At 34.7% G+C, this 27328-nt stretch overlaps 2 protein-coding genes across 2 annotated transcripts; both read left to right on the top strand.

Annotated features, from left to right (window-relative positions):
* Positions 1–354: 354 nt before the first annotated feature.
* On the top strand, positions 355–22717 carry LOC149784581 (uncharacterized). Its single transcript, XM_089933011.1, has 6 exons — positions 355–453; positions 8876–9127; positions 15876–15997; positions 16452–16663; positions 22026–22147; positions 22622–22717. Exons 2-6 carry the CDS (start codon positions 9101–9103, stop codon positions 22715–22717), a joined length of 579 nt encoding a protein of 192 aa, XP_089789137.1. The 5' UTR covers positions 355–453; positions 8876–9100.
* A 1651-nt stretch (positions 22718–24368) lies between these two features.
* LOC149784580 (uncharacterized) lies at positions 24369–27313 on the top strand. The gene is made up of 2 exons (XM_089933294.1): positions 24369–24810; positions 26703–27313. Exons 1-2 carry the CDS (start codon positions 24379–24381, stop codon positions 27300–27302), a joined length of 1032 nt encoding a protein of 343 aa, XP_089789420.1. The 5' UTR covers positions 24369–24378; the 3' UTR covers positions 27303–27313.
* The last annotated feature ends 15 nt before the right edge of the window (positions 27314–27328 follow it).

Here is a 27328-nt window from a genome sequence, read left to right as displayed (position 1 = left end):
GGATCACTGTGAAACTTAGTATATCTTATTTGGTCATTATCTGAATATGCACATATCAAGTAATCACTTTACTCCATTTATATTTTTGGCTTGATTGTTCTTTTCATCGAGTTATGTATGAAGGAGTATTGCGAACACTTCATGTCTCATAATTGGCAAGGAAATGTTGAGATGTTGTCATCTATCAGATGTTATGTCAATGATATAATCTTGAGAGTCCAACTTATCTTACAATTAAGTTGTATATATTGCTTTGAAGATATATATGCTATCATCATGTATGCTAATCTCCATGTTAGGGTGTGAAGTGGGATGCTAGAGACGTGGCTGTAGTTTATATGAATAATTGCATACCATTGCATTCGCTCTTTTTATTTTCAGAATCGACGGAGTATTGTTGGCAGCATTGTAAATCATGTTCACAGATTTGTTTCTCCTGTGCTGGCTCAACGAGTAAGTTGTCACTTTTATTTTTTATCTTAGCCAGTGGATGGGTCTTGGGATGCTCCCATTGACCAAACATAAATAAGCACAAGCATCAGTACATAAGAATATTTCGAATGTTTCCTACAGTCCATTCGTGGGATGTTGCTGTGTCTTGCCTCCCTTTCTGTGTCATCCTACTTTTAGCAAACCGTTTCTGTCCGATTTTCTTATTTGTCAGTTGATGATTTAATGACTTTCATGTAATTTGTTGCTGGAAGATAAAGCTGAAAATTCAAGAGGAAATATATGCCATTTTAGTAATACTATTCCATTTTGAAAGGAGACATAATAAATAAGAAAACAGTTTCTGCCTTTGAAAACTTCGTTCTGCATGGAATTAAAAGGTTGCGTAAGTGAAGATGAAATGCAAATTTGAATGAAATTAGGAAATTTCTTAAATATTCAGTGTTCACACTAACTATTGATTGTTGTTTTTGTATCAATAGGATTTCTTCCTTTATATATATATATATATATATATATATATATATATATATATATATATATATATATATATATTCAGCTTCCCCGTAAAGCAAAGTTTTAGCTCGTTTCCTTTCTAAAGAATTACAAAGAAAAGATGAAAATTTATACTTGGAAAATTTCTGCCAATGATTTGACACATGGAATATGCTTCTCGCTTGGTTTGTTTTTGTTGTTCTGCAGGACATCAAGGTCAGTTAATGCTGACACAGTTACAGTATATGTCATTGCCTAATGACACAGCATTGTTGCCTTTTGGGGGTTCAACGCCATTTCTCAGTTCAAGATATGCAATATGTACCAGGAAGTATAACTCATGGCGGAAGAACCCAGGAAAACCCCGGGATGAACTACCGACTCATGGGAAGCTACAGGCAGCTTTCTCATATATCCACATTGGCCAAGCCCCAGACTCAAACCCACTCAGGCAGAGGTAGGAGGACAGTAATTGGTAAAGGTGAGCTCTTTAGACCAGTCAGTCACATGGGGCTTCCAGGTTACGGTAACTGGATATGAATGCTGTTATCAACAGGGCCACCACAGCTTGTGTCGACTTCTATCAGTGGATTATGCAAGAAACGTAGCATTTATAAAATATCCAACTTCCTCTCAAAGTAGTACTATTGCTTGTATCTTTTTGCAAGGGAATGATGGAAAGAAAAGGATGAAAACCTGAACTGGATAAAACTATATAAACGATTTCACATCTGCAACATGTTTCTGGTTTGGTTTGTTATTTTACAGTGCATTAACACAATTAGGGTATCTAGTACAGTTGGAGTAAATGGCCTTAACAAAGAACATATCATGGTAACGGATCCCAACAGATCTTATCAACAATGCCACCTCAATTTAGGTCAGCTTTTATGGGTGTATTACATAGGAAACATAGGAGTTTTCAAATTGCACAGGTTCACAATTCTTCTTGGAAAATTGTACAGAAATAATAATAAAGTAGTAATAATAACTATAGTGACAATAATTCATAATAAAACACTTTAGATTCATGTTTGAATAGTCTATTTTGAGGATAATTAAGATCCCCTTTAATTGATGTCGTGGAATGGATGACACTCAGCTTGTTTCCTCATGAGAATTACTGAGGACTCTTTTTGGGTACATCCAAAACATGGTTTGCGTCTGTATATAAGAACTAAAACATAGGCCAATATGAGCTGATACTTTTCGTTATTGTTGCTGGATATGTACTTAATTTGATAAAACTGGTAATAATGTCATTTCTAATTATTGTCAGTATTCTCCAATCCTGGTAGAAAACCAGCCACGAAATAAAATATCATTGTCTATCTTTTGCACTTTCCCACTGCTTTAGAGTGTTTAAATGATATTCATTTAAATCTGAGATGAAATTTTTTTTAGCAATGATCAAAGGAACTCTCCTTATTCTTGTTAGTTAAATTAATCCCACCTTTGATTCTACACTGAGAATATCGGACGTTTTGTATCTTTATTCATGATCTTATTCCTGCATTGGCAATTGTTGTTAGTACGTCATAAAATATGTTTACAAGGGAGATATATTATCATGTTATGACATATTTCAGTCTGGTACTCTTTCAATTACATTATGTAATCCATGAGGAAAAAAGATAATAATGCTAACATTTCATTGTATTTTATGGCATACAGATGTCATGCTGACTTGAACTGAACAACTCTGTGTATGTTAGCAGCTGGCTTTTGCCATCTTGATAATTATTAGTGGTAAGAATAACCAGTAATTATCAAAGTAACAAAACCCCACTACTGACATCTAAGGAACACATGGCAGTAATGGCATTGGGACTACTTCCTCTTTGTATGGATTATGATTCGGTTTTTATTGATTTGTTGGAAGATTTCTTCAATATAGAAATCAAAATAAATTGCTTAGATATCTATCTGGTAATTAGTTCATATCATCATGACACTTAAGTATGCCTTTATTGTTAGCACAAACTATTATCACAAATATGGTACAGTATGTCATGTGAGCATGACATAAAGTTTGTGAATTGTTTACATAGGTTCTCTTCTTACAATACTACATAAGCCTGATAATGGAAAATGATCAACTATTAAGTTATGAATTCCAGATGAGAGATATGACTCTTGAGCCTCTTGTTGTTACAGTAATTGTCCGCTTTATCTTGAAGCTCAGTGCAGTGTCTGACTTAATATCTAGTTTTTCGTTATATCATGGACCATTACCATTGTTAAAATTGGTCTATCTTATGTTCATTATCTGATACATGTATGGTGGGGTGGGGGGTACGGGGGGAGGGTGATGTCATTTCTTAGTGCATGATAGGCTATACATGGGGGCCATATTAGCTGATGCAGAAAGAACCCAGGAAAATCAAGAACCACCGACTCACATAAAGTTACAGGCAAGCTTTCTTGGAACCACATTGGCCAAGCTATATAAAAGAACTCACATGGACAGCGCTGAGATGGTAGTGTTTGGTAAAGGCGGGCTCTTTAGACTGCTCGGCCGCTTAGGACCCCAATATCTGAATATACATATGCCAAACAAACACTTTGTTCCACTGATTTTCATTGGTGTCATTGCGCTTTAATTTTGTTTTGTTTGAGAGAATATTGTAGACACTAACATGTTTCATAGCTTTAAACGGATGGCCATTAAACGTTGTAGATGGTATCCCATGATTTATTCATTGCTATCATTTTATAAAAACCATTCCAGCTTAGTGTGTTAGTCCAAATGGCACGTTAACAAGACGCACACTCCACCAATGCTTTACTTTGGAAAATTAGACCTAAGTCCCCTTCACCATTAGGACTGTTCAATTAAAACATACATGTGACCCATGGAAGACACGTTTAAAGTGGTATACTTTACCATAGATGCAATTTAGAATTTTCTTATCATTTTAATATGAATTCTGAGAAATCAAAGTACCAGGGCACATATTTTATTTAAAAACTGCCTTCCCTGGGTGGGTACCATGTATGTTTAAATGGAACAGCCCCAAGGATATATATTATGATGTCCTTTGGTAGGATGTGTGTATGTTACTGTCAACATTGTGGATGTATGCAATTCTATGTAATTGTATTGCTTGTGTGTGTGGATATATGTCCTAAAAATCATTGAATACCAAACTCTTAATATTGAGTTCCTCAGTTTATTGCAGAAATAATTTAATCATGCACAACAGTAACAGATGAGAATATGTGACTAAACAATATCCTTAAGAATTGAAATAATTTAAACTATCATCCTATTTGATTATATTGGCATAGTGTTGAATATCACAGTAAAAGAAACAAACCAAACATTGGTTAATAACTAACATCTCAATTACACCAATTGAAATAAATAGAATGACTGGATTAAAACTACAACTTCTAATCACTATAATGTACTTCCATTTGGACAATTCAACTTCATTTCAACCCTTGCTGTTTGAAAATTCAAACAGCATGCATATAATATTGAGGAAATAATGTATATGCAATGCTTTTACATATTAAATAACATAGCCATCAACTTTATATGAGATTCTATTACATTTATATGCAGAAATTTCTACCTCCTATATTTGAAATAGGCTATAGCTGAAATACAGGTGCGTCTAATACCATCTTTCTCTATTGCACCAAGCCTCTGGTTTATATATCTTATGAAATTCCATAAGGCATATGGGCTTCTGTGAAATTCCTACAGAATTCTGCAGAAAATCTTAAGATCACTATGAATGTCATTCAAGAAAATAATATTCAATGAAGAAAACCCTAATATTTACAGTAACATCGCCAAATATCCATCAACTAATAATTACCTCACACAGAACACAATTTCATTGCAGTGAAAAATACAAAACAAAATCTTCTACAAAACTTCAGAAATTTGGTAGTGGAATTCAAAACTAGGGATGACCCGGAAGTGAATCTTAATGAGGTCACTACAATGAGATAAACTACTGCATTAGACAGAACAGTATCCATGAAGGAAACAATCAGCAATCACAGGCTGAAAGCAATATACAGTTGGAAATTTATATAATAGATGCAGGTATTTATAACAGAGTTAGATGCATTCAACGCTAACAAATTACATAGCTGATCATTCATAAAAACATTCTCATCACATATTGACAGGGAACACCACTATCCGCGATGCCATAAAAAAGCTAAATCCTCACAGTATGACTGGAACATGTGTTATTCTGAATCATGTGCCAAATAGCAGACACAAATTCTTTTTTCTTCTAATTTGTTCCCCAATCATGTCTTCAAAGAACTAACACTGCCTTGCAAATAGAGTTTTCCCAGGCTGAAACATTTTAGTTAAAAGTCTTTAAGTTACTTGCCCACCTAAGGGGGATTAGAATGATCTCTTGCTACAAGGTTTAGTGCCACATCATGTGAAAGTTTCAGTCACTACTTAAGCTTTTACCTTGTAATATGCTGTCTAAAGACAAAGAGACCTTGTAATCCAATACCAGTATTCTGGAACTTCTCTACTATAAAGCAAGTTGGAAGAAATTTCGCATGAAAGGGAATTACACCCCATCTATGCATTTGAACTTTTCTTTTCTTCATTAGTGACAAAGACCTGTCTTTATCTATCATGGCTTAGCCTATTCACACACTTAGGCATCCTTGAACTGATCATTTGTCCATGCCATCACATTGTCTTAGATGTATTTAAATATATCTAGCTATGGTATGTGATGTGAAAAGCACATTCACTATTTTGGATTCATACATGTATATCTTTTGTACTAATCTTAGTGTCCAGTTCATAGTTCGAAACATGATGTTTTACTAATGGAAACTCACTGAAGCGCACTTTGAGGGATGGCGATTTCAGTGCAGGATTTACTTTCAGGAGGGTATAACGCTGCACATAGGTCATCAACCAAGAAGCGTTATAAGCCATCACGCTCTGGGGCAGCTCCAGCTCCTTCTTCACCTCCATAGCTGGATAAACATTTATTGGCTATACCAGTAGGTTGTTTGTCACATGGGTTCAACACGATATCAACTTATGGGGAGTGGGATAGAGGGCAACACAAAGTCTCTGTTACCATCTCACATATCAGATTTACAGACCAGATATGTGTATCAAATATCCCTTACCTCTTGATCTAGACAACGTCATGCCAAACTTTATCATAATATCATCTATTATGGTCCGATTGAGGAAATAAAGAAATAAGCCACTAAGGAGACAGATTGAGATAAATCTCCCCAGTATCATCTACAGTGTAGGGAATTTCAGAGAAATTCACAAAATGTTACATTAATACACTTCTGATGCACAGAACACAGGGAAGCTCTCTTGTTGAATCTACAACTGACAAAAACTTCTGTTCTCCCAAACAAAAGTGAAAGAGAGGCATAAAAATGGCGATCGTTTGTGCCAGCATTTCTCTCCGTGATATTCTACCATCCTAATAAAAAGACATCATCTTCATGCCATCCTTATCACAGATCCAGGTATGTTGATGGCTTCATTTCTTCCTGGCAGGATTCACGTCATTGACCTGAGACCCATAAAGGGCTGAAGTATTACATCAGCACAACTTCTCCTTATTTAGCTTTCCCTAAGGTACAAAGTCTGAATTGAATCTTTCATTCATAGCCACTACTCCTCAGAAGAAAATTCAGTTACCTGAATATCCAGAAGAGGGCAGTATAAACCGTCCAGTTTAAATTGGCCAGGCATTTGTTTTGAAGCTGTTCTATGGGCAAATGTTATTCTTCGCCCTGTCATTGACCTAAGCAAACTCAATTTATTTGCTCCCCTTGGTTTAGGATGGAAACACCACAACAAGTTCTAAATGCCATTAAGGAGGGGAGACTACACACATTGATGTGGAATTACAAGATGCGTTCCGATTCACATGTCTTCCAAGAAGTTGCTGTGTTCAGTTACAAAAATGATGTTTACCAGTCGAAGGCACTCCTATATGGACTCAACATCAGTTCCTTGGTTTTCACATAAACTGATGGACAGGGTAAAGGTGAATTTTTGGGACCACCTCCACTGTGGTGACATACCACCAAAACATCAAGTTATGTCTAGAGCAAAACATGATACCACTTGTTTCTTGCTCATGCATTCATGTAAATGTCGTTGTCTTCATTGCATTTTTAAGTAGAAATTATACTTTGGAGTTAGGGGGTATGTGGTGGGTAAGAGTGAGTGTTTATCAGTAAGTGTGTATTGGCCAGAATTTATATACATGCACATTTTAACACTGCATGTAAATGTAGAGTAGAATCAGTGTTCATGTAAATTGATTTTTGGCACTTTTTTTAATAGAGACTAAAAACTGGGGGTTGTGGTTGGATTGGGTTATGACATTTTTAGCACAGCAACAGGATTTTAATTACAATAATAGACTTAAAAACTTAATAGTGTTTACTTCCTTAATTATCATCAGCGTGATTCTTTTTGTAATTTCATGGTGTTTTTATAATCATCTCCTTGTATATATTTATGTGTTATCTCATTTTATAAAGTACTAAGAGCTTCTAAAGATTTGGTGCTGTACTAAATCCACATTATTGTTATTATTATTTTTATTATTATTTGGATAATTTGTGATAAAGTCATGTATTATGTAAACGCAATTCAGACTCTGAATCTTTGTCTATGTGGTTTTATCTCGACCTTGTCAGAGACAATATCAACGATTTTCTATCCATGCTTTCAAGTTAATAATGAATCAATATGTCAGTGAATTTTGTGCTGTGCATTATTGGTATCTTGTGAACATGTTAACTCAGAAATATACAAAAATATATGTACCAGGTTTGGTACGTTGGAGTTTACAAGAAAAAGTAAAGATTGTTTCAATGCTCAGCAGTTGAATGGAAGCTATGAGCAGAAGAAATGGTCTTATTTTAGATTCCTGGAAATTGGTTTGTACCCAGTAGAACATCTTGTAGTATATATAGATTATGTCGTCAATTCAACATGGATACCAGGAATACAGACTAAATTAACATTGCCTAATGCTCATGTGTTTAATGTGTGCCATGGAGGGAAATCACTACATGTATGTCTGGACCAGTGGTTCCCAAAGTGAACAGCATCGCACCCTGAGGGATGATGTGGTTACCGAGGGTGGCGATAATGCTGAATAATGCATTTTGCTGGGTATGATAGGGGGTGTTCAGGATAACCAAGGGGACATTGACCAAAACAAGTTTGGGAACAACTGGTCTAGACAGTACCTGAATTTAACAGTCTTACATGCACTATAAGGCTTGAGATCTCTTGATTTTTCTAAATGTTCATCTTGCTCTCATCCTCAAAGTTATGTAGGTGCAATACAACTGTATAGAACAATTTTTGAGACTTTTGTTGTTGTTGTTGTTGTTGTTGTAGGGTTTAACGCCATTTTTCAGCACACGATAGGCTATACATGGCGGCCAGTATTAATGGTGGAGGAAGAACCCTGGAAAACCTCGGAAAGAACCACCGACCAACGAGAAGCTACTGGCAAGCTTTCTCACATACCCACATTGGCTGAATCCGAGACTCGAACCCACGCAGACAGAGGTGAGATGGCAGTGATCCGTAACGGACAGCGCTTTAGACCACTCGGACACTCGGGGCCCCATTTTTGAGACTAAATCAGTCTAATTCAGATACATTATAAAAAAGTGTAATGACACAAACAGTTTATTATGGTGATATATCAGTGTTTATCATGTGTAAGAAATGAACAATTGAGACATTTTTGGAGGTGTCTTAGGGAGTCTCAGAATAATAAGTAGGTTTATCATCAGACAATGCAAATATATATTTTGACAAAATGTCTTTATACCAACCCTAGAGTTCATCATTGTATACATACAACCAATCATTCTTATAAAGGAGATTGGTTGTCTATTACTTGACAAATTGTATTTCCATTTCTAGGTGTATTGTCGCAAGCATGGTCAGAGATACCTAAAGAAAATTCGCTCTTATCTAAGAGACAAACCTACCATAGTTCACGTGGTTGATAAGGACTTTGCAATTGACAACACAGTTCTTGACAACAAATTGGAGAAGTTGAAGAGGAAAATTGTAGAAGTGGCTTCACAGCAGCCATACTGGGGAGAGCAGATACCCACTCGGTGGTTTCTCCTGGAGCAGCAGCTGATGAGGCTCAAGGATGCTGGTGTGAAGGTATACATTTAAATACATGCTTATCGACATTTGCCATTTCTATGAAACCTTTGGAGTACAGGGCCCTTCAGGTTTGACTTTGTATTATCTTATTGCTCAGGATAAGTCAAAATTGAATTTGGACAAGTATAATTTGTATCCCAAGAGTCTTATGTGGCAAGTGACTTGAAAGGATTAGCTCTCTATCAATTTATTCATTTTAATAAAAACAAAGTTTGAATGGTTAAAAAGTGAATTGTGTTAAATAGAACCTCTCTGTAGCATAAGATTTTTCAAAGCTGTTCATCTTGCCTGTACCCATCAAGAACAAAACAAACTGCAAGTTTCATTGAAAGAGTGATAACTGTACTTATCACTTAAACTGGATGGACAGGTGCTTTTAAAAGTCATTGTCAATCCTTGTACATGCATAAATTAAAACGTCCAGCATGGGCTTTGGATGGACATTATCAATATTCATAATAAGTTGTACTTGTTTTTAAATTTAAATAATTATGAGTATTTTCCAACTGCCCATGTAAATATTGTCTTTTCCGAAATTAGTTTTCATAGTTTTGCTAACACTAATATATTTCAGGTAACAGGTTTCATTTAGTAATGTCTCAATCCCATTATTGACTTTATTAATTACTTCTTTTAAATGAAAGGTATCGGCAGCCTGGGTGGCTGTGTGGTCTAAAGGGCTCACATTTACTGATCACTATTGTCACCTATGTCTACATCAGTGAAGTCAGTGTGGACACATCAGCTTGCTTGTAGCTTCCTGTATGTTGGTGGTTCTTAAAGGAGTTTTGCCAGGTTCTTCCTCCAGCAGTTATACTGCCACCAAGCTTATAGTCTCTCCAGTACTGAGATATGGCATTAACTCAAAACAGTAAATGAAAAATATATTTCTGGTATCGTATTATTTTACAAAGACCGAAACGTACATGATTTTAAACTCTTTGCTGTATGTACATAATTGTATATGTCTTCCACTTCAATCATTGTGTTGAGACATGTAAATATGTGCATGTGGTTGACATTTTATGCTACCTGCCTGATTCAAACGCGTTCATTTGTGTAATTAGATAAGCTCATTTATTCAGTTGGTTCTCATTAAAAATCATACTGATCTGACATCCAAGATAACCAGCACAGCAGTCATCTTGAAATCTTGTTACCACTAAGAATGTCTTCCTGAATGGAAAATCATATCCGTATAGGATTTTCAGCAGAAGACCTCTAATGCATCAAGTTCAATTTGAATGAAAATTGTGCCAGTCTGATATCTAGTATAACCACCACAGCGGTCATCATGAAAATCTTCTTATATCTTCTTTTAGATTGATGGTCATATGAGTATTTGGTTTTACACCAAAATATTTTGTATGCTGTCTTGTTTGATCCAACTGAAAATGGCGACAATATGTTACCCAGTATGGCCACCATGGAAACCTTCTTGCAAATATTGTCATTCCCACTCCTGCTAAACATAAAGTCATCTCTGAACTGGGTTTTTACCAGAAGATTAATAATGATATCAACCATAATGATAGTAAGTCTCGGGACACTATAAATCTTGCAATTCGGTGAACTTATTTTCAGAAATATCTTTTTAGGACTTCTAAAACTTGAGACATGAAATTATATTAAATTTGATGTGTACTATTTGTATTGGGACCTTAGACATTTTCTCTACTTATTGCATAGTGTATTTTTTCAAATGTTATTTTTTTATAAAAAAAAAACTCAAAGATTTTGCTGTTGTTAAGTGACTATCATTATGATTTTTTATATAGAAAATGTTATAAATTAATACAATTTGTTTTTTTAAATCGAACCAAATATTTGATTTTCCTGTTTTCTTATCATTTCTACCTATTCAAAAGATGTATAATTTTATTAAATAATAAGAATTATTGAGCATTAGCAGACTTTTGTAACCATATTAAAATTAACTTCTCTCGTGTTTGCTCTCATTCGCTGTTTATTTATGCATTACTGCTTTAAGTTGTAAAAAGTCACCAGTAATGAAAATGTATGCTTTGAAAACTTAAATACCTACGTCATTAAAATGTGTGGTACCAGAATTAAAACAATGAAAATACTGTGTGGATCATCGCTTAGATTTATAGTGACGCCTTTCCCATCATGACATTACATGTATATGCATTGAAGACTTTAATGTGCGTTGTATGAAGTATATCAGTTGGTTTTGAATCATGAACACCACTGTACTAAACTTCAGTTAAAGTGCGGTTAAGAAGATTCAGAATAATGCTTTGAAAATAATTGCAGTAATATTGCAGTGATATATTGTTTTTATGACCTTAAACAAGTGTTTACTCAGCTATGGTATTTGTGTTAAATTAAGCAGTAAAAGGCGATAAAATCATTAATATTGTAGAACAAAGAACTCCAGTATTGCCTTCACATACATTTTCTCTTAGTAAAGCCAGTTTCAGGGTTGATATATTTAACTAGCCTGGTTATCTTTCAGAAAACAAAACAATATGTACCAATTATAATCAAAAGAACCTGGCAACTGATATGGTGAACTAATGGTTACATCATCTGCCTTGAATGCAGGAGGTCGCGGGTTCGAACCCCGGCCGAGTTATACCAAAGACGTATATCAATGGTACTTGCATCTGCCTCACTTGGAGCTCAGCATTAAGAGATTAGTGATAGGACTCGTTGTCCTGGAGTCAAGATAATGATGTGACTGGGTGGGACATGATGCTAAATATATGCAGCATGATGCCACAGTGTTAGATGCCAATATAAAGTGCCACAGTCCAGATATCATAGTCATATGGCTGAAATATGTTAAAGCCATGTTAAAAATCCAATACACACACACACACACACACACAAGGAACTGGCTGAAACAACCAGCTTACCAAATCAAAAGTGTAATGAATCATATGTGGAAAATTATAAACACAAAACTAGAACTGAACGATGATGGTTTACTTGATATATGTTCAAACTTTGACCTACATTATAGTCATTTTATAACAAGTATCTGCCATTTATGGCAATGTGTGCTGATTGCCTGTTGTATTGACAAATATTTATTAAACATGTGTTTCATATAGATTAATCACTTTGCTAAGGATCATATATATAACTGGCAAACAGTAAATGTTTAGGGTGTTAAACATTGTAAATGAAAATGCAATGATACTTGTACCTAAAATAAGATCTGGAAAAATGAAATTTGCTAAAAACATTGAATAAATAAAAAATGTTCATCTAATATGTTAGGAATAAGCAAGGATATAAGTATCTCCAAGCATGGTATGCACATTGTGAGAACTGTACACCATAGCACAGGTCTCCTGGTAAATTCTAAGCAGTCTACGAATTTTGAAGTTGTTTACTTTAAGTTACTTCATGTTGTAGAAATTGGATAATATGTACATGCAAAATTAATAACATACAAAAACAATAGTAGTCATTTATAAGAGATTATTAAGAGAAGTGAACAAGAGCCAGTCACTGAAATGTGACGTATCGTGATCTTTACAATTTGTCTTAAAAGATTTGTATGTATAAGTGTTGGGAGACTGAAAATGTTTCTTTTACATGCATGTAAGTATTATGATACAAAATTAGTTTTCCATTCTCAAGATTATCATGCATGTAGTTGGTACTAGAGGACACTGTGCCATTCTGACGTGAACTATATAAGCCATGACAGTTAGGTTGACACCTTGGGAGACTGAAAATGTTCCTTTATTTCATGCATGACATATTTTTTCTTGTCCCAGGATTTACCATGGTTGTAGTTGCTACTCGATGAATACCTATCCTTCCAATATGACCACAATGGTAGCCATGTTCAAAATATATGTAGGAGCTGTAATAATACCATTCTGAGACTGATGAAAATAGAAGGCTTTGTTTCAAAACACAGTCTTTGCCCTGTTAGTTTTAGGTCTATTTTCCCCGCATCCAGCCACAGGATCCTATTCATGCTTGGATCTGACCGTCCCTGATTCATTTCTTTAATATAACTTCACTTCTAAATACGTACGTAACAGTAATACTTCCAATCCTCAAGGGCTAAGGCAAAGAGGAACATTTAAAAAAATCAGATTGGAAACATTACAGTCATCTATTTGCTGGGAATATAATGCAATTGCTAATATGATCCCAAACACTTGGGCAATTCCTAAGTGCGTTGACTTATCTTGATGTGTTGATGTTCATTAAGATGCATTCAGGAAATGAAAATGTCCTTAAAAACTTAAATGCTAAAATAACAGCAGAAAATCTGAATAACTACTGGATATTTCATGCTAAGATACCAGTAACTGTAAAGGATCCTACTATTCATTGTCCAATCTTGTTAATATGCTGTATTTATAAAATCATGATATGAATGACACATGACAGATTCCTCTGATCTCTTGGTCCAAAAATTAAAAAAATACTGTCAGATCTTTATTGTTGACTCAGATGCCAAAGAAGCAAAACTGAATGACCTGTTCAACCAATGTCACACAGGCCAGGTTCTTACCTTTTTATCCACTGTTTGGAAAGGTATACATTTTTAAGTGTTATGTTTGGTACCACCCTTTCCGAAAGTATCCTCAGGATGTGGGTGTACCTTATGGTGGTATATTCTCAGTCACCCTTTTCCCCAAAGAAATTAACAGCATAGTGAAATGCCAAAGCCCTGTTAAGTCTAATATTTTCCTTGTGGTGGGGGGTCTACTATAGACCAAAGAGTATGCATGCTATTGAATGTTGCCAGCAGTTACACTTAGAGTTCCAAGATGAGCAGCAGAAATGGGGTTCAAATTTGTGATGTAGCATTGACAATATTTTATATGGCTTTAAATCATCATGACTGATTATATTCCTTAGCAAGGTAAGACAGGATATAACACGTGTGGCATAATGGAGGAAGGGGGTGGGGGAAAACACATAACTTAGTAATTGTGCAAAAGTTGTATTCGAGTACCTCATTTGCATGTCACGTTTCTGTTTTCTTTTATTTACATATCAGTTTTCTATTATTTGCCATTCACATTTCACTGTTCTATCTTCTGTCATTCTTGCATCATTTTTGTCTTCTGTCATTCCCGTATCAAGTTTCAGTCTTCCGTCACGCTCATAACTTTTCTGTCTCCTATCAATGTCACATATTTGTATACTGTCATTCCCATGTCACTTTTCTATTGTGTGTCATTCACTTGTCACTTTTCTCTCCTCTGACATTAACATGTCCGTTTTCTGTCTTCTGACATTCACAGTTAGAACAAAACAAAATATAATTAGTAATAGTATACACTTGTTAAAGTTTGAGGCAGCATATTATTTGTAAATGTACATGAATAACACATTTTAGATGCGGGACTATTGTGTGTCATTCACTTGTCACTTTTCTCTCCTCTGACATTCACATGTCCGTTTTCTGTCTTCTGACATTCACAGTTAGAACAAAACAAAATCTAATTAGTAATAGTATACACTTGTTAAAGTTTGAGGCAGCATATTATTTGTAAATGTACATGAATAACACATTTTAGATGCGGGACTGTCCTTAAAGGCATGCAGTCATAGCTCAAGCAACATCATTCTTTCCTACACATCATTAATATCAAATTCACTTATGGTCTTTTAATATAGACTAGTATTAATTGCAAGTTTCACATTTTTATCAGTGAAATCTTCATCATGCACACACAGTTATTGATGTATGCAGGATAAATTAAATGTGAATAAGGTGATGGAACAAAGCCATAAGTTGACAAGGTGATCATTGTAACCCATAGCATACACATGATTTTGTTGATGGATAACTGGCCCTGGAGGCTATACAATGCTGTTGTTGCTGGATATCTGACATTAGGCTTTCGCATACACATGTTGTTGATCAATGCCTGACACTTGCCTCCAGCATCTTCTGGATGTAAGATACATGGCACATGACTGAGGTAACCATACCAAAACTCATAAGCTCAGTTGGATGCAGGATGTATGATGCATGACTAAGGTGATCTAGACAAATCACTTGGATATTGGCAGGATGTATGATGCATGACTAAGGTGATCTAGACAAACCACTTGGATATTGGCATGATGTATAATGCATGACTAAAGGGATCTAGACAAATTGACATGGTCATTAGTATGCATTGTGATATATACATTCAGTTGATGATGGCTGCAGGATGCATGACGCATGACCGAGGTGATCAGGCCATGTCATTAAATTCACATGGATATTAGCAGTTGGAAGTCAATGTGGCCTGTAGCGTACACATTCAGTTGTTGATGGGTGCACAGCATATGACTGAGATGATCAAGCCAATCCATAAGTTTATTTGAATACTAGCAAGGTCATATTAAGGTACCGATACCATCTTGAATATTGACACGGTCAAATTAGGGTACCTATACCTTCTTGAATATTGACAAAATCAAATTACTATGATACTTATTCCTTCTTGAATATTGACAAGATGAAATTAGGGTATCTATACCATCTTGAACGTTGACAAGGTCAAATTAGAATACGTATTCCTTCTTGAATATTGACAAGGTCAAATTAGGGTACCTATACTGTCTTGAATATTTTCAAAGCCAAATTAGAATACCTATATCTACTTAAATAGTATCAGGGTCAAATTTAAACACATAATTCTTTTGCTAAATGATGATTACATAAAGTCACAAAATGACAGATGAAAACATAATATTTTATTTATAAAGTAAGGAGTTTAATGTTTTTGCTAACTTGTAATTGCAGGTGATACCTCGGATTGCCGTGGAAGATTTAAACAAGCAAGCAACTGTCCAAATAAAAGAAAGTGAAGAACTGGATCTGTTTCTTAAATATCTGCATGAAACGGGCACAATCATCTACTTCAGGTGAGATTATAAGACAGGTAGCAGTCTTGTATGCTATCATCTACTTCAGGTGAGATTGTAAAGCAGACCTGCAGTATTATTTAGTGTAATTCAGTATTTAGAAGCCATCACTTGAAAATGAATCGTAATGTAATAAAAGCACAATAAGTTTTGCTTTTTTCTGATTTGTTTGTCAAATGCACAACATGGTTTGCACAGATTTATATAATTGCTCAATAACTAACTCAAAGTAAGGTTGGCAGTTCTAATGATTACATTAAAGTTTATATATATACATATATATATGCCCTTGCGATTCATTGTTGTTTACTTTCTTAAAAACGTAAAATAGAAACTAACTTGTAAAAACTAAAATCAGCTTTCTTGTCATTGTGTCAGACTTAAACCAGGAACCTTATTATATAACACAAGAGTCATTACATACAATACCTTTTGAAATATTGCTACTTTTCAGCATTGAATTATTGAGGGATAATATTGTGTTGGACCCAAAGTGGCTGATTGATGCCCTGAAGTCCCTCATTAATGCCCAGCCCAACCTATCAAATATCCCAGCTGAAAATGGCACTGAATCAAATAGCCCTGCTGCCAGTGCTGCTCACAGTGATATCATACAGAAATGGTCTGACTTCAAGGAGAAAGGAATAGTTACTTTAGAACTTGTTGGTTTGTACATTTCTTATTTTTTATTGCCTTTTCGTAAAATATTTATCCTTTTTGAAGTAGTTTAGAGGTGAATTTAAACATTTTGCCAGTTTGTTCATTTTTTCAATCGTTGTTATTACACCTCAGTATCTCAGACAATATTTCACAAACCCTTAGGAAAATTGCAAACGCTTTAACAAAAGTAACTCAACCATACTAAAACATGATTATTATGACCTACTTCACATTCTTGAGTGACACATATTTTAAGATATCTTGAAACATATTTTACCAACACAATGCAGATTCATATGCTGATACATGTCAACAAAGGTCAACAACAATGGGACAATGTGACAAAAGTGATTAATGTATATACTGTTGTTTCTCATACCTTATTATAATGAACCCCTTGTTACCCACATTAAAACTATTTGGTATATGGATATATCTCGAAGAAGGCAACTCATTCATTCCAGAACTTGGGTTTTTGTGACCTAATAGTAAGGTTGGATGATTTGTGTAATTTACCTTGGTGTTAATTACACCCAAATCCAATATTTTATTTCAATTAATGAACTGGATATATGTATGCATCTCATCAATACTTCCCAATGAAATCAACTTAGACCTACAATTACCAGGTCCCCATGACCGAAATTGTATGATTGAGTATGTTTTTTTTTTTTAATTTTCTTCTTATTGTCATTAGTTACCTCTGTATCTTGGACCCAATTATACCCACACATGCATATTTCTTTGTGGGTGTATTTCATGGAATGTAACTCAGTCATACTAGATCAATGTGGCCTATGTTTCATGCATGCACCACTTTCGTACTTTAAGATATTTGTATATTTGATCCGGTTTCACCTACACTCATGAAAACTGAAATGTGATTGCATGTCAAAAGTAAGTCTATGTTATCTAATTTGTGTGGACGTTGTAGCTGATACTAACAATGAATCAGTAACCCAGCAATCATTGGTCCTTCTTTGGAAATAAGTCTCCACTTAAAATCCACATTCTTAGCATCATGAAAATCAAATCGTTTGCATAAGGTTTTATGTGCGTATGGCCACAAAGTTCATATGGTATATAAATGAACCATAATCAGAGATTACCGAATAACATTGTTATCTCTGTGATAATCAGAAGTATAATCTAAACTCTTTTGTGAAAATTGATCAGCCATGTTTTGGCAAGAAACTAATGATGAATCGAGAAAACTCTCCATGGCAGGATTTAATGGCAATACTTGCACACCATGATGAAAACTCTCCATGCCAGGATTTATTGGCAGTACTTGCACACCATGATGAAAACTGTCCATGGCAAGATTTATTGGCAGTACTTGCACATCATGATGAAAACTGTCCATGGCAGGATTTATTTGCAGTACTTGCACACCATGATGAAAACTGTCCATGGCATGATTTATTGGCAGTACTTGCACACCATGATGAAAACTTTCCACAGTAGTATTTATTGGCAATACTTGCACACCATGATGAAAACTGTCCACAGCAGGATTTATTGTCAGTACTTGCACACCATGATGAAAACTGTCCATGGCATGATTTATTGGCAGTACTTGCACACCATGATGAAAACTGTCCAGAATAAGATTTGGGTCTAGCAGTACCAGCTAGTAATCTTTTGGCCTGATTCATTATGGCTACTGGACCAGGAGGACCTAACTCTAGATATAAAATAAAAATCACACAGGTAATTTTTAACGGATGAATAAGCTGATGACCTTGTCAGGTAAGCTATAGATTAGAACAGGTTTAATGCATATTAAAGGACAATACACAATTCCCAAATTTGCAACAAGTTAGTAGGCAATAACTCTGTTTTTCTTGAGGATATATTCAGTGCATCATTTCTTAATGATCCTGAATTTGTGATCATGGGGTACTGCCCTGGAAATGCAGTCATGTTTACCTTAAAGAAACATAAAGGAGCGGTAAGACATGAAAACATCATAGTTGGAGTGTTTGCTGTATGTGGCAAAGAAAAGGAACGTATAAGTGAATCTTGTTCTTTTGTATTGGTGATATGAGATTCACATGGTTATTGTTATCCCTGAAATACCACTAAGTAATATAAAATTGTATACTGCTGAAAGCCATAATGTATGTCATAAACATTACATTATAGTTTTATTTTGAGTTGTACTTTCACTGATGGAACAGTTGAGATGTGTTTTCTGACAATAATTTGTACTGATGTTTAATAAATTCACATTTATGGACTGTTACTGTTATTGCTAAAATTGCTTTTTTTATTGATTGACCTGTTACAGGCCCAATAAATAGCCATATTCCAGTTGGTGCAGAACCAGTTGTCCTCATGGTGACAACCTGTACCCTTTGTACATAACTATGTGAATATGGGCAATGAAGTAAGAAAGACTTGCATTTAGACATTGTCATAAAATTCAGCAATTGCTTATATTTTGCAAGCCGCACTAATTATTGCTATGGCAGAGATTATGCTGCGAAGAGTACTTTAACAACCAAAGATTGCAACTGTTGATAACCCTTTTTGACCGTCAAATAATGCCAACTTCCAGTTGCATTAGTATATCTTTATTTGGGCCTTGTAAAGTTTTTTATTAACTCATCTACTTGGCTTAAAGTCTTAAATCATTTTCTAGCAATTTTCAACCTCCGTTTTAAAACCTCTTACTGGGACACTTCTTAAAAGGAAGTGTCTTTGGTCTTTCTGTGACAAAACAGGGCATGATATCAAATGTTTGGACATTGATATAAGTGGGGCATTCTTGTAAATTGTAGTTGTACTCATTAGCTACCCTGGATAATGGAAACATCTCATTAACAGCTTGACTCAAAAGGTTTTGCTATCCAATGGCAATTGGAGCATAATTTTTATTGTCTCATCTGATGGTTTTTGTTTAATGCCTCATCATCGACAGTCACATCCAGTGAGCTGCTAGATACTCCATCACTATGTGCCATAGTAACTTTTTCTGATTTAAAGATCATTTGCTTTTGTGATTCCATGGAATTGAATATTGTGTACATGCACTACTGGCACAAATCTTATTTCATGATCCTGTTAGTGAAAACATATATTATCAATATGTGTGATGCAATCCAAGATTTAGAGAATCTCTCATGAAGTAGTAACAACTTGACATCTGCTGGAATTCTTCAATTTACAACAGCTACAATTTAAAATAAGAAATACACATCTCTCAGGCATTCTCAAAATAAGAGTCTTTTTCTGCAAACCAGTGAACAATTTCATACCAAAATGTTTTGTCCGATGCAAGTTTAGCAAACTGAAATGATTTGATTACTTGTAATCTTTGAGCAAATAAGCCATATTTTTTAAAGCAAATTATGATGAACTATTTGTGTGAAGACTTTCGCTTTGCTCTATACCATCCTTTTACAAAACACACACACACAAAAAACATGTGTTTTCTATTTTGAAGTCCCAACAATCAAGTGAGATAAATCATGCCCAGGAAATGTCAAAACCTTTCTCTGTACGCTGGAATGGGATACTTTTCTCAATGCACTACTGGTTACTAACATACCATGTTACTAGCTCTTGGTCCTATGCTCATTTTAATCTTAATGATTATAGTTTAGCAATCTGTTGATCACGCTGGTGAGACATGCCACGGAGTTCAGAGCATACATTGCACTCAGCATCACAGTTCAGTTCTCACTGTCCACTGCCATAGCTGTTTCCATTAACCTTTAGCTTATAGAGAGAAATGCATTCCTGTCCAAGTCCATGGTACCAGAAGACCATCACAGGGTTAACTTCGTATTGCAACTCTATCTCCCAAACTCCTTTTCACTGACATGTACAAGTCAGGAAAGATGATGTGAAAGAAACAATTCTTGGAAGGAGAGGCTGCATCATGGAATTGGAAAAATTCTACTTGACAACCATGGGTCTTACAAATCATGTCAAAGGACCTCCATATGACATTCCTCAAACATCCTTCCACTATCATATGTTCCTATTTACAGATGTTACCACAGACCAATGAATGGATGATATCGTGCAGCAGGAGATAAACACTCTTTCCACAATGATCTGAGAATGTAGAGACAAAGCTGCTTCACATAGGTTAGGGAGCTAGAAGCATAGTAATATCCAGGGCAAGGGGAAGTAACTTCTTCTGGCTTTAAAAAAAGCCAATTTTGGAGTAAAATGTGCTTCTTTAATGATACTTATGGGCATATGTACCAAGTCATATTTACTCAGCATTTCATTGCTAATGATGGATGAACACATGCCCTTCAGTAGGAACTTATGATTCATGGGACTTGCAACCAAATGTTCTGTTCATGGAAATATCACTCTGACGTGACTTCCATATCAACCAGTGGGCAATACCTTTTCTATTTCTATTTCTGCAACAACACCATATAATGTCTTTCTATATTCTCAAAACCGGTTTGTGAACTAGTGGAAATTCTTCTAAATTGCATTATTATTACTCAAGTATTATCAAAGAAATATTTTTTATTCACAATTTGATTTATATTAGTTGCGTATGAAATAAATTTTAAAAATCTAAACATGGCCTGTCTTAGTCAGTAGAATGAATTGGTAATGGCTCTGGACTCAACCAACCATCATGAATTATGCTACTGTCATACTAGAGAAACATGTGTAGCATACAAATCATCATAAAAGTTATAACATGTGACATGTTTATATATATATATATAAATCTGTTGGACAGGTCTAAAATCTGATCTCAATAATAAAGAGTTACACCAAAAGCACCAGTCTTTCAGATCTAGATACCATCCCTTGCATAATGCAGGTAAACATCTTTGGTGAAATTGATATTAGTCACTTCATTGATGGTAGTCACAAATTAATATCCATAACCTGTCATCATCATCGGCTCAAGAAAATGAAAATACAATCATAACCTATTTCCTGAAGTCAAATTTGAAATTAAAATTAATTGGAGTCTCGTGTGTTCACGTTTGGTCATCTGATTTTGTTTGCAGATATTAATGTAATGGTTATATTTCACAAACACACACACACACACACACACACACACACACACACACACACACATATATATATATATTGATAGATACATTGCTATTGGATGTTTGGACACATTTACATTTGATTGATTATACTATAGCCTGAATGGTTTGTTGGTTGATATTTTTTGCATTGTTGGTTTTACTGATTTGTTGAATATAAATTATATTCTCAATGAAATTAAATAATTAATTGTAACATTTACACTTCCAAATCTATGATAATTAATTTGGTTCTTATGTTTTGAAGTAAATGTTTTCAAAAGTATCTCATTATCAAATTTTCTCTATTAAATCTAATGTCAGTTTCTTTTCATTCACAGATGCTATCTGGACAAAGGAGAATCATCCCGAACTGCATGCAAACAAAGACCACATCTTGATGATAATGGAACAGTTAAACATATTTGCCAAGCCGAGGTCATTTAATGAGATGGGAGAGAAGGTCAGTAAATATGAAGGTTCTATGTTTTCTTCTGTTTTTGCATTAGTTGCAGATTTCTGTCCAAATGTAACACACTTAATTTGATAAAAACCTCAATATTACCTATTTTATTATACTTAGATGACTTTTGGTGAACTTTCTTAAAATCTTTTACCTCATATTCCTTTTAAAGAATTATAGCATTTTTTACCTTGTATTACTATGTTTACTTTTATTTGCAAGGGTTTATGTTCCTTAAGTTGTCTGAAATTGTAGAATTTGGAGCTGAAAACCTTATCTTTTAAGTGGCATTATGTAGCATGGATTTTGCTACTGTGACATTAAACCCAGTCTTACATACATGCAGACATACATACATACATACATACATACATAAATACATACATACATACATGTTGGAAAATGAACTATTACCTATTTGAAACATGTTACTATGACGCATTATTGTATTTCATTGACTGTTGTATTATTTAGCCTGTAGGGATTTCATGCTTGAAAACCTTTTCCATGGTTTCTCTTGCCTGTTACAAGGATAGATTTGTATTCATAAAGGCCAGGAAAGACATATAAAGGGAAATAACTCGAATTCTGATCAGATTAGTAAATAATTGGAGTGCCTGCATATATGTTCATTGTTTTAAAGATGATATTTATCACTTCAATACATACAGTTATCATATGAATAGAAAATTCTGTTCAGATGTCTTTTTGTATCCATTTTTCTCAAAATATTTATGAAGTTTTATGTTTATGAATAAAGGAACCTGATTATAAACACCTCAAAGTTTATTTTCTTTTCTTTGAACCAGTATATAGAGGACGTTTTCTTTTCCAAGGTTAATACCGGATATATTTAATCGTGTGCTAACAAGAACATGATGTTTTAATGAGTGACAATGCCACAAGTAAACGTATTAATAGGTTTTGGTACCAGAGAATGAAATATACCCACTATTAATGTAGGAAACGAAAATTTTATTGTTATTATATACTAAATTTACTCCAGAATTTAATTTCAGAAGAGTAAACTCACTTTTGGGCACAAGACACTACCCCCCCCACCTCCTTTTCATAAATGCACCTCACTTTCACAGCCTAGCTTCAAGTATACATGAGGTAAGATACTGGTAGGATTGGACTAACCTAATACGTCACAGTAAATTACATTTTTGTCATTTTGTGTACTATATGACCCTATCTGAAAACATAGCAAGTCTGATTCAGCAGTGCATCACAGCAGCATTGGTATTGTTGTCACGGACACAAGGGGAAACAATTTAAGATACGTCAGGTATGGCCACCTATGCTAAAGATATACAAATCTGTCAGTTATTTATTCTCAAATATAACTCGACAGCACTTGACACATTTGGAAAGCAATAAAGTCTTTAAAAATAAAAAATTGCCTGAACTCAACTTTAAACATATACTGATCCCTACTGGATATAGAGTATGTAATTGGTGCATCCAATCATTTCTTTATATTTTCGATTAATGTTACTCCTAGAAAGCATTGAATCTGACCAGATGATTTATTTTGCCTGATACTGAACATAACTTGTGTTGTGGTCAGATTGGTTAAAATGTTTATACTTTTACGCCTCCTTATTTTGGATATCTCTGAGATGATCTTTTATTTTCACTTGGAATTCTATTTTAGTCTCACAAACATATTGTTTGCTGCAGGCGTGGCAGGTAAGTAAGTAAATAACAATTTGTTTTGTACAATGCCCTCGTAATTTGGAGGAGTATTTGAGCATTGTACCAGGTAACTGTGCTTCCGAAGATTTTAGACTGATCCATTATCTTGTAAAATGTGCATTTAATGGGTCTTGTGATCTAGTACTTTGTTTCCAAATGATTTACCTGTAAATTCAGGCTGTTTAGTTAATCCTTGACTCTTATTAAATGATTGCTTGATTTAAAACCATATCAGATATTCAAGTTGACAATTGGCTGGAGAGTTTGATTGCACATTGGGAAAAATAATTATCTGGTCATATCTAAGGATTGAATGTAGAGGGCTTTCAAATCTGCACAACTATACAAATAATGCTCATCCACAATTAAATATGCCAAATAAAAAAATAGAAAACTATCAAAGCTTTCTCCAAGAATTCAGCTACTTAATGTACCAAACTTTGTACAAGGCATTCTGAAATGAAATATCTTTCTTTCTATGTATGTTTATTTAACATTTTCAGGTGGAGAACTACTTTCTTGCACCTTGTATGCTTCGTCAAGAATCTCCAAGAGAAGTAATCTCCCCTGAGCAAGATCCCTGTATGGTGAGCACACCAGACATGTTCTGCAGTTTTACAGGGAAGTATTTGCCAACTCCAATCTTTCACAGGCTTCTTGCTGCCTGTGTAGCTCACTGGCCAGTTGCCAAGAAGAAGGATACCTCCGAAAATCTCATTTTCTGTGGCTGCTGTGTTTTTGATCTTGACCTTTTCCACAGATTAACAGTGTACATTAAGAACCATGTTGTATTTGCAAGAATAACAAGGATGGTGATTGATGAAGTCAAGACCCCTGATGCAAAGCTGTGCAGCAGGGTTAGAAGGTTCATTACTTTGAACCTCACCAAGATTACCTCTTACCTGGGCCAGAACTTGCAGTACGAGTTGCATGCATCATTTCAAACATGGCATGCAGATGAAGTGAGTTGCTTTTGACATGACTTAATGGAGGGGTAATACTATTATATTATTGCCTTCTCTATGGTGTTTATTCTCCTTTAACATTGACTAGTTTGGTATATAAATTGCTTGATCAATAAATGAGGCCTCTATACCCTACCAGATAACATTGTAGGAAAACGGTTCCCAAGTGAAATGGCAATAACATATTTAATACATCAAATGATGTCCTGTGACATCATTTGACATTTGCATGCAGCAAATATGCACAATGGAACAGTCGTAGTTACTGTTGTTCTTTTTTCTCATTTTTTTCTTTTTTTTATAGACATAGAGGTAAATACTATATGCGTATAATACATATATCTTGGAACAATATTTAAACTATTGTTGGGCATACATCCCTGGAAATGTGTACCGATAATTAAATCACTGTGCCTTTAAGATTTATATACAGTAAAGCAGTTAATTGGTTGGAAAGTTTTACAAAAATGTTTATTTGTGCTTAAATAATGTTTTTAAGAGGGAATGATCCATACATATAAAATAAGATTTCATTTACTTTTGAGTGCAAAATTTACGTATAGATTCACTTGTAATCTTTTGAAAGTTGATATAACTTTATTGGATAAATTTCAATTTGTGGTGCTTACAGAGAAACATTTTAGATTTTAAAGGAATATTTGGAATTTGGCATTATATTTATTGAAAATTGTTGAAACATATCTGATGGAAGTTATGGAACAGATGCTTTTTGTGTTGAGTATTGATTGGAAGTCATTGGATCTATTTTACGTCTGTTGATTGTGATGGCACTTTTAACTCATTATTAGCTATGTCATGACTTGGAATGGGAGCTAAGTGCTTTTTCTCAAGACATACAAGTTAAAGTGACTCAGGCATTATCAAACCATATGGTTGTTGGATTATTAGTCTGCTGCCCTACCAACTAAGCTACCATGGCAACCTTTATTGGATCTAAAGCACTGTTTTGTTTAATCTGTAACTGAGGATTTCATATGGAAATGACCAAAACAGTTTTGTCACATCAAAAAGCAGGACTACATGTTGGCATTTAGATGTACAACAGTATAGAAGGATTTAAATGAAACTGTCCGAAAATACAATTTACACTCACAATTACGATGTTATAGACCAGATGGGTATGAACTTTATTGATGACCGTAGCCCCTATAAGTAATTGTACATGCACAATTACACATACACACATACTATCTCATATACTATTTCACATAAAAACACTACCACAGATAAGAATTTGCATTTTGCCCATAGCTTATTTGTTGAATTTGGAGTAAATACCATTAGAGTTGATATTTAGGCTTGCCTGACAGGTGACCAATTTGGGATAGTCATTGATCAGGGAAATATGCCTACATAATAAAAATATATAATGAAAATATTTTGCTGTTGCTAATAAAGATGTATAATGACTAAATGCCACAGTAGATTCATTATTGATAATTACAAATTACGATCATTCATTTTAGTTACATTATGGCTAATTAGACATTGTTTGCTCGCTTAAGATATTAAATTATACTATGACTGATGCATGAGTGCACGAATTACATGAAATTTATATGCATTTGAGCGGTTGGATAGCACTGAGGGTCTCATACAAATAACATCATGATGATATTTATAAAGCGCTGTTGATTAATGGGCAGTCCATATATAATTTGCACACATTTCATAACACTGGAGATTATCCATATGTCCACAAAGAGGAAAGACCATGTATTTTTTTCCATCTCAATATAACAAAACAAAACAAATCTCTTTAACACTATTTACGTTGGTGTGATGATCAATAGGATTTCAGTTATACTGTATATTTAGTCATTGATGATATGGGCGTGGTAATAATAATGACCTTCCTCTTTCTTTAGGGACATGATCCTGATGCACCCATAATGCCTGAGCACATGAATCATGCTCGTCTCTGTGTTGCTCTTGTGACTGTTTGTGGAAATGCCATGAGAGAAGTCCTCCTCACCCAAGTTCCAGCGCCCCATACAAGCATTTACCAAGCAATCCTGGCCAACAAAACCATCTTGACCAGCAGACGACAGGTCAGACCTGGACAATGGCAGAATGCTCTTCTTAACAAGGATCTAAGTCAAGTGGTTTTCCCAGATCCTAAGGGTCGGTATATGGCTACAGTTGACCAGTTTGACATTTCTTTGTTGTATATTCTGATCAGAAATGTCAGCGCAGTTCCTGCTCCATCAACACACTGGGGAAATGATCCATTAGATAACCCAAGGGACAGATCTCTGGGAGCTAGTGTGGAGCGAATTCGCTCATATAGAAATCATATTATTGGTCATTCCATGGATGGAAAGATTAGCCAACAGGAATTTAATGATTTCTGGAACAAGCTTGATGCTGTGCTTAATGATATTGAAAATGCACTTGGTAAACAGGGATACAAGACACAACTAGAGAAGCAAAAGAGACAGGTGATCTCTGTCTACGAAGCATGTTAGCTAAGTAAGAGATACAAGTAAGTATA

The sequence above is a fragment of the Sinohyriopsis cumingii genome, chromosome 14, assembly GCF_028554795.1.
Source record: "Sinohyriopsis cumingii isolate HCF-2022 chromosome 14, ASM2855479v2, whole genome shotgun sequence".
Lineage (NCBI taxonomy): Eukaryota > Metazoa > Mollusca > Bivalvia > Unionida > Unionidae > Sinohyriopsis > Sinohyriopsis cumingii.
This window is presented reverse-complemented; position numbering and strand designations above follow the sequence as displayed.

Bases quoted from the DNA above. Each gene is read 5' to 3' on its own strand.
- LOC149784581 (XM_089933011.1), top strand. From the start codon at position 9,101: ATGAGGCTCAAGGATGCTGGTGTGAAG. The intron at 9,128-15,875 runs GTATACATTTAA...TTGTAATTGCAG, and splicing joins TCAAGGATGCTGGTGTGAAG to GTGATACCTCGGATTGCCGT. The intron at 15,998-16,451 runs GTGAGATTATAA...GCTACTTTTCAG, and splicing joins GGCACAATCATCTACTTCAG to CATTGAATTATTGAGGGATA.
- LOC149784580 (XM_089933294.1), top strand. From the start codon at position 24,379: ATGCTTCGTCAAGAATCTCCAAGAGAAGTAATCTCCCCTGAGCAAGAT. The intron at 24,811-26,702 runs GTGAGTTGCTTT...CTCTTTCTTTAG, and splicing joins AAACATGGCATGCAGATGAA to GGACATGATCCTGATGCACC.